Raw genomic sequence first — 9,022 nt, 5'->3', positions numbered from 1 at the left:
CTTGTAATATATTTATATATGTTGTGTTTATATTGTATATATACTTTTGCAGTTGTTTTATATGGCTAATATACCTGAACATCGAAAATGGATGTATAACCGGTTGTTACCAGGAAGAAGGGGGTATACTGATGAGTTTTTAGCGGGTGTTGAGGAATTTATAAATTATGCAAGCACACTTCATGCGTATGAGGTTTCAATGCAAATTAGGTGTCCATGTAGTAAGTGTAGGAACAGAGTACACTTGTCTGCAGATGATGTTCGTGTTCATCTGTATAAGAAGGGTTTTGAACCGAATTATTGGGTTTGGACATGTCATGATGAGCTCCCTCCCTCAATACAACCAGATATGAATGAGGGCCCTAGTGAAAATAATCGTTATGAATAGATGGTTTTTGATGTAGCTGGTCCATCGTTTTTTCCACTAAATACCGAGAATGACCAAGATGAAGAGCCACATAGTAGTGCAAAAAACTTCTATGATTTGTTAAATGCTGCGAGACAACCTTTATCAATGAATGTTGGAGAAGAAACAGAGCTAGCATATACATTGAGGATGATGAATATCAAGACAACTTTTAATATACCGTAGCTAGCAATGGATCAAATATTTCAGTATAATAACCAGATGATGGGTCCCGATAATCGAGTACCTACTAGGTATTATGATGCAAAAAAGTTACTTACAAAGCTTGGTCTTGGACATGAGAAGATTGATTGTTGTGTGAATAGTTGTATGTTATACTATAAGTCTGAAATCAATGACCAGCACTGTAAGTTTTGTGGTGAGCCAAGATTTAAACCACTCCTACCTGGATGTACTCGTGCAAAAGAGGTGCCACGGAAAAGAATGCATTACCTTCCTCTCATCCCTAGATTGCAACATTTGTATGCATCACATAGCTCTGCTTCATACATGCGGTGGCATTATGAAAATCGTCGCGAACCTGGTATTATGTGTCATCCTTCAGATGGTGAAGCATGGAAGCATTTTGATAGAAGGTATCCTAATTTCGCAGCAGATCCTAGAAATGTGAGATTAGGCTTATGTTCTGATGGATTTTCTCCTTTTGGTTTCAATGCGAAGCCGTACTCTTGTTGGCCTGTTATTCCATATAATCTCCCACCTTCAATGTGTATGACTACACCATACACATTTTTAACCTGTATTATTCCTGGAAAAAAGAACCCAAAAGTTAATATCGATGTCTATTTGCAGCCTTTAATTGATGAGCTTCAATTATTATGGGCAACAAGTGTCTTAACTTATGATTCATCACTGGAACAAAATTTTATGATGCGAGCTGCGTTAATGTGGACCATCAATGACTTTCCTGCTTACAGTATGTTATCTGGATGGCAGACAGCTGGGAAACTTGCATGTCCTTATTGTCTTCAGTATTCTAAATCATTTTACTTGAAGAATGGTCATAAAACATGTTGGTTTGATTGTCATCGTCAATTCCTTCCAATGAATCACTCTTGGAGGAAGAATCGAGATGCCTTCGTCAAACAACAAGTAGAGAAATCAATGCCTCCACCAATTAGGACAGGGGATGAGTTGTTTCATTATTTGGAAAATATCCCAAGGATTATTAATGGTCCAATTGATCGCATTGAGGGGTTTGGACAATCACATAACTGGAAAAAAAAGAGAGCATATTTTGGGATTTACCTTATTGGAAAGATAACTTGCTACGTCATAACCTTGATGTGATGCACATAGAGAAAAATGTGTTTGACAACATATTTCACACGGTTATGGATGTCAAAGGCACAACCAAAAACAAAGACACGCCTAGTGCACGTCTTGATATGAAGGACGTATGTAATAGGCCACAACTTGAGTTGGTGGAACAGAATGGACGTTTTCTTATGCCCAAGGCGAGCTACAGCTTACACCATACTAATCAATTGGCTGTCTATGAGTGGTTACAGACTTTGAAGTTACCTGATGAGTTTTCTTCTAATTTGGCTACATGTGTTGATTCCACATCTTCTAAATTAATTGGGATGAAAAGTCATGATTGCCATATTTTTATGCAATTTCTTTTACCTGTAGCCTTCATGGTTTTACCAAGCTGGCACTGGAAGCCTTTGATTGAGTTAAGTGCATTTTTCCGAAATCTTTGCTCTACATCCCTACGTGTAGACAACATATGTGAAATGGAAAAATCAATTGTTTTAACGTTGCGTAAGTTAGAACGTTTTTTCCCTCCTGCACTGTTTGACTGCATGGAACACTTGCCTGTCCATCTTCCCTATGAAGCACGTTTAGGTGGCCCAGTACAATATCGCTGGATGTATCCATTTGAAATATTCCTCAATCACTTGAAGTCCAAAATGAAAAATAAGAGATATGTTGAAGGTTCAATTGCTGATGCATATATGCTTGAAGAGTCAACACACTTTGCATCAATTTATTTTGACGATGATGTGCAGAGAAGAAGAACAAGGATAGGTCGTAACCTAAATGATGGCGACATTGATCCTAACTTGCCAATTACTTTGTCAATATTTAATCGACCAGGTCAATCGATGGGCAAAAGAAAGACAAGATATTTGAGTGCAGAAGAATATTTTGCCGCTCATCAGTATGTGTTATTGAATTGTGAGGAGGTTCAACCTATTTTAAGGTATGTGTGCTCTATTTTTTCCATGTTGATTTCAAATGTATATATCGAATTTCACTAATGTATGTTGTATGAAAACGGTTTATGACGCTACAATCCTGGTTGTACTGATCAAGATGTAGATGATGAAATCGAAAGGAATTTTGCACATTGGTTTAAAGAATACATAAGATGTTAATATGATTTTCCATTCTTGATTCATTATTAACTATATTTGTTGTTATATGACATTTTCTATATATTTATTTTTAGGTACATAGCCCAATGAACAATGTGTGTAACCAATCACTCATTGATTTGGCATGTGGGCCGATAATGGAGGTTAGCACATACATGGGATATGTTGTTAATGGGTTCAAGTTTCAGACTGAAGCATATTGCCAAAGAAAATCGACTTCTAACTATGGAGTGTCTATTAAGGGCAGTGGTTTAGCACAACTTGAATCAAATTTTTTTGGCACGTTGCAAGAGGTTGTTGAGATTGAGTACCCAAATGTTCCAATTAAAAAGGTTGTTCTCTTTAAGTGTGAGTGGTTTGACCCAACACCGAATGTTGGGTCACGATTTAATTCTGAATATGGTATTGCTGAGGTGCACTACAATAAACAATATAGAAAGTATGATCCTTTTATCATTGCACAAAGCGCGTGTCAAGTGTGTTATATTCCATACCCATGAGGTATAAAGGAGAAAATGAATTGGTGGGTAGTGTTGAATGTACGCCCTAGAGGAGCTATTGACAGTGCCTATAGCTCTAGTTACACATATCAACAGGATAATGCATCGTTGCCGACATATGGATGTGAGCAAAGTATTCAAGATGACGTGCAAGTGTTAGTGTACGAATCATTACAAATGAATGAAGTCGAATTACCTCAAAGTGAAAATCAATGGTCCAACCAAGGTGTCCAAACTGAAGATTCAGAAGAAGAGGGTAGTGAAGAAATTGAAGAATATGACACCGATGATTCTGTAGAAGATGATAGGGTGATCAATGATGATTATGTAGAAAATGATTGTGGAGATCTTGATGGTGAAGATGATAATGAGGAATTCGACAACGATGAAGGTGATTTTTAATTTAAATTTGAAATTTAAATAATTTTAATATCTAATTTTTTAGAAGAATTTTTAATATCTATTTTAATTAGTGCTTATATGTGATTTTATTACTTATATATTAATAAATTGCAGAGTAAAATTTACTGCTAAGAATAAAAAGGGCGCCATACCAAAAATTTCACCAAAATTTTGGCACCCCTATTTTAGCCCCAAAATTTCCTTTTTCACTCCCTCCCTCCTTCAGTCGTTCACGCACTCTACTTTTTGTACCTTCTGGACGACGCACTCTCCTTTTTCTGCTTCACTCGACGCACAGGACATATTGGAGGAGGCCGACTCACTGGACATACTGGAGGAGGACGACTCACCGACAACAACCCATTTGAAGGTTTGACCTTTCTATTGTTCTTGGACATTTCTCAACTTTTTTTTGATTCTGCACATTATTTCTAAAGAAATAAGCAATTAACCTATTTTATTAGGTAGAATTTTTGATATCTTGGAAAATCAAGTATTTTTTTTTGAGTTTTTAGGTGAGTTTTTTCGTGAGTTTTTGGTAGAAATTTGCAGTGTTTGAATATACTAGGGTTATCTATCAAGTTTGATTCAACACTCATCTTTTAGAACAATGTATATTTGATTAGAAGTTGTTCATCTAAGACTAATCTAAGAATTACACTCTTTAGTTCATATTTGATTGGAACAATGTATATTAGATTTAATCTTGACTGGAGCAGTTTATATTTGGAACAGTGTGTATGTATTTGCCTATTTATGCTTTTAAAAATATGGGGTGCCTTGGAGATGTGTGTGGTGTATATTTGGAACAGTGTGCATGTGTTTGCCTATACTTATCTCATGCTGCTAATTAATGAAATTAGATTAAAAGGGAAACACACAAAACATATGTATTTCTCAAACTGGTATGTGGTACTGCATGTGCTGGAAAGGTTTGGCTGGTGATTTGAACAAAGCAATGAAAGATGGAAAACCAATAATAATTGAGGGGGGAGGGTCAAAGTCTGATACAGTGGTTGACAAAAATGAAATTAAAAACCATAGTAATTCCTCTGCTGAAATTGATAGTTCAAGCAATGACAAAGATTGTGACTCTGAGAATGTGAGTTCAGGAAAAGAGGTTTTTGCTGATGAGTTAAATAAGGCAACAGATGCTCTGGAATCTTTATTAAATGAAACTAAAGATAAAGCAGTTAAGTATTCAACAGCTGATGAAAAGCCTGCTCTTAGAAGAGCAAAATCTGGTGCATGCTGAGCCAATTATTGTCCATATAGTTCTAAAGATGGTTGAATTTGATCATGGGGCAATGCTTGAGGAATGGATATCAACTCGTACAGGTGGAGACAAATATCCAGTCCAGTTATTACTGGTTGACTCAAAAAAAAAAAAAGTGAACTCATGAGATCAAAATGCATGCATATACACTACACATTGACTATTTCCAAGTGCAGTTTTTTCATTGACTATTTCTGTCATGTGCATAGATCAAAAGTTATATCTTTTGTGTACTTTATTAGATTAATGTTAATGTTTCTATAACAATCTATTATGTTCTATCTTTTGTGTGGTTTAGTAGCTTGAGTTGGTGACATAACTCAAAGAAAAACAGGGGGAGTACAAATTTGATGTCCCAACCTTCGGTTGAACCCCAACAGTTTCATGAAAGTGATTCCGAACGCACTATGTCAGCATCGCCTACTTCATACTCAAGTGATATGGAAGGAGGATCACCTACCCCGAATATGGGTACAACAACACCTCTAACACACAATTCGGATCCAAACGACAAAAGGATCTTCATTCGTCCCATTGGAATTAAAGCGTAAGTTTTAAATAACTTTTTTTTTTGTGTATATAGTTTAGATATCAAGTAAAATATGTTTTTTTTTCCTATAGACATTTCCTTTGTTCTCCTTGTGCATAGAGACTAAAATATGTTGATCATTTACACTTTATTGACAGATTTTCTTCTTGTTCATGCTAGACTAAGCTTTTGTGTTTTCACTGCTTTATATCTCTTCTAAATAATAGAACCACAGTCCCAAACATTAATATATTATACAAATTGTTATATGTTATACAAATTGATTAGTTGATTTTCATAGCATTGCTCAAACAAACATTAATATATTGTTTGGCTATCTTGAATATATTGAGTTTGCCATTCTTGTTTTAGGTTGGAGCCTTACGATGGCCATAGAAAAATCATAGAAAGCATTACACGGTACTTCCCCGAGGCTTTCAAGACGTTTGGAAGTGCACCTCAAAGTATGAGGGATATTTGGTCTAACGAATACAAGGTAAATTACATTATAACTGCAATTGTGACAAGCGTTCTTACTTGTGTTTACTAATTAAAATTTGTTTTATCAAAGAAATCTTGCAAATGGAATCCAGAAGATGAAGCAACCATCCAAAAAATATATGAGAAAAGTGCTGCCAAAAGACTTTCCGACACATTGAGCCAAGTGCGTGCCAATTTGAGAGATGGTAAATCACCACCGAAATGGATGTCTGATGCGATTCTAGCTCAGTATCATACCCTTTGGGATAATGCTGATTTCAAAAGGCTATCCGAGAAGAACAAGAAAAATAGAAATTCAGATTGTGGTGGAATGGGACCCTCGCTGCATACTGGAGGTTCAATCCCAATGACTGAGCACAGACGAAGATTAGTAAGACATTTAATAATTAATATCTAAATGTAATTTAAAGTTTAATAACAACATTAATGTTTGGTTTATTGATGTTGGATAGAAAGAGAAGCTCGGAGAGGAGCCATCACACGCAGCTTTTTTTCAAGCTACACATAAACGTAAAAACACCGATAACTTTGTGTGCAAAAAAGCTCAACATGTCATGGTAAGAATTTTAATTCCTATATAATGAAAAATAATTTAGTTTTATTGTTTGGCTATCTTGAATGTTTGCTTTTATTTTTGATTAGTCGAAATGTTGGTTGTAGTCGAAATATTGAATGGAAGTATCCTTCCAGTTTAGGAATTAAACTGATTTATTGATATTTGCTTTAATTCTTATTCAATGAAAATTAAATTGATTTTATTGCTTAACTATCTTAAATGTTTGTTTCTATTTGTGATTAGTCAAAATGTCAAATACTGAATGCAGTTGAAATATTGAATGAATATAACTTGATTCCTACCAGTTTGGAAATTAAAATGGGAACCAGTTTACTGCCCAGTAAACTGGTGTAACTGATTCCCCAGTTTACTGCAAACTGGTCCCCAGTTTACTGGATTGGTAACCAGTTTACTTCTAGTAAAATGGTTAACCAATTTACTTAATCCAGTAAACTGGTAAGAACCAGTTTACTTCCAAGAAGTAAACTGGTTCCCACCAGATTAATTTCAAGAATTAAATTGGTTCCCACCAATTTATGGGAATTATTTTCAGTGAACTTGAATCTTTTCATTAAAACAGAAATTTACTGGAAAATTTCAGTTTGCTAAAAAATTAGTGCACATCCGGAGTTGTTATAATCTATTACTCATGCAGTTGATAGCAATCAAGGTAGTGATATTGGGTTAGATAATTTCAATGTGAATGATGATACACAATCTCCAGTGTAATCTTAGTACTTGTTAGAACTTGTGATTCTAATGTAGAAATATTTAGAATTGTGAAGTAGGTACTACTTTTTGAAATGTAAAGTAGCTACTACATTTTGAAACTTAAAGTGGCTACTACTTTTTGAAACTTAAAGTAGCTACTACTTTTGAAATGTAAGGTTATATTTTGTAATGAAATTGCTAGTTTTTTGTGATGCTACATCATTATAAAAGTATTATTATTTGTATTAAAAGTATTTTTACAGGGTAATGAATAGCAGTGAAATGCTTTTTTTTTTAATTATTTGTTGATATTTGGTGGTCGAAATTTCCGACCACTTTAGTGGTCGGAAAGATCTATTCTCTATAAAGACTAACAATTTCCGACCATCTAGGTGGTCGGAAATCCATAACAACCAACTTTTTGTTATTATGTGGACGGTATTTCCGTCCACCGGATGAAATAGACGGAAATACCGACGAGCATTTTTCCGGACCCTAAAAGTGGTCGGAAAGTTGGTCGGAACAGTGGTTTCTGACCGGGTTTTAGGAGTTTCCGACCACTTTTGGGTGATCGGAAATTTGCTGATTTCCAGCAGTGTATATTTATTGTATAATCTGTTCATCTATATTCGTATCATTGTATCCTTGTATGTAATGTTGTGGTTCTCAATATATTCCTCTATATTTTACACATTTTAGTTACTCCTAACTCTCTAATCTATGGTTTTTGAATTTATGTTGTGGTTCCCATCATATTATTTCATAACATCCTTTATGAACATATTTCCCATAGCACAAGGATATTAGTCATGACAAATGCAGTAAAGTTAATTGATATTGGCACACAAACTGTGAGCTAGAGTTGTACAGTTCATGTCATTAAGAAAAACAAACCAAAAAAAACTATTGAAACATCTGAGAAAAAGTATATGCTCATCGTACTTGAGAATGAAACAGTAAGTAAATACTAAAATATTTCTCCCTTTATTATTATTATTATTATTATTATTAAGATGCTCTCTTTCATCACCAACATCATTGTAAATGTTACATCTAAATGCAAGGAACTCGGGTTCAATTAATAGTGTTTGATAATGACATTGGAATGTATGATATCACTATACAAACCAACAAATGGTACGTCATCTCAAATGTCATTGTCCGGACGAACTATAAAGTACTTGATCACAAATACAATTACACATGGATTTTAAATGGTCGGACCGGTGTCCAAACAAGTGACAATGATGACATGCCATTTGCTTCCATGTAAATGGTTTATCTGTTTCTACTTACTTTAGTTGCAATTTAGCTATTTACAATTTCGTTATGTTTTATTAAAATATATAAGCATCGAGACTATTTCTTTGATTTTTATTAATTTAGTATTTTTTTCTCTCTCTCATTATTATATGATTATTACTTTAACCAATTAAGGAACACTAATTTAAAAATATGCATTGGGCATTGGTTTAATCGCGCAACGTTCGTGTGATAACTAGTATAAATATAATTTGGATAATTGGGCCTATTATTTAGAATTAATTAGGCTCTTTAATCTCAATAAGGAATAGGAAGCAATCTAGGATTTCTATTCCTTTTATGACTGGTAGTTAAAATATATATAAATAAACATTCCAAACATGGGAGAGAACAATCAATTCTTAATAATACAAATTATTTAGTCTTTCTGAATTCTCTATATTCTTTCTATAGTTAGTGTTGCACAAAAATCA

At 34.3% G+C, this 9,022-nt stretch overlaps 1 protein-coding gene across 1 annotated transcript; it reads left to right on the top strand.

Annotated features, from left to right (window-relative positions):
- Positions 1-5,308: 5,308 nt before the first annotated feature.
- On the top strand, positions 5,309-6,855 carry LOC116001316. The gene is made up of 5 exons (XM_031241202.1): positions 5,309-5,536; positions 5,891-6,014; positions 6,090-6,389; positions 6,472-6,576; positions 6,844-6,855. The coding sequence occupies exons 1-5, from the start codon at positions 5,340-5,342 to the stop codon at positions 6,853-6,855; spliced, it is 738 nt and encodes a 245-aa protein (XP_031097062.1). The 5' UTR covers positions 5,309-5,339.
- The last annotated feature ends 2,167 nt before the right edge of the window (positions 6,856-9,022 follow it).

Source organism: Ipomoea triloba, chromosome 13 (assembly GCF_003576645.1).
Source record: "Ipomoea triloba cultivar NCNSP0323 chromosome 13, ASM357664v1".
In the NCBI taxonomy this organism is placed as follows: domain Eukaryota; kingdom Viridiplantae; phylum Streptophyta; class Magnoliopsida; order Solanales; family Convolvulaceae; genus Ipomoea; species Ipomoea triloba.
This window is presented reverse-complemented; position numbering and strand designations above follow the sequence as displayed.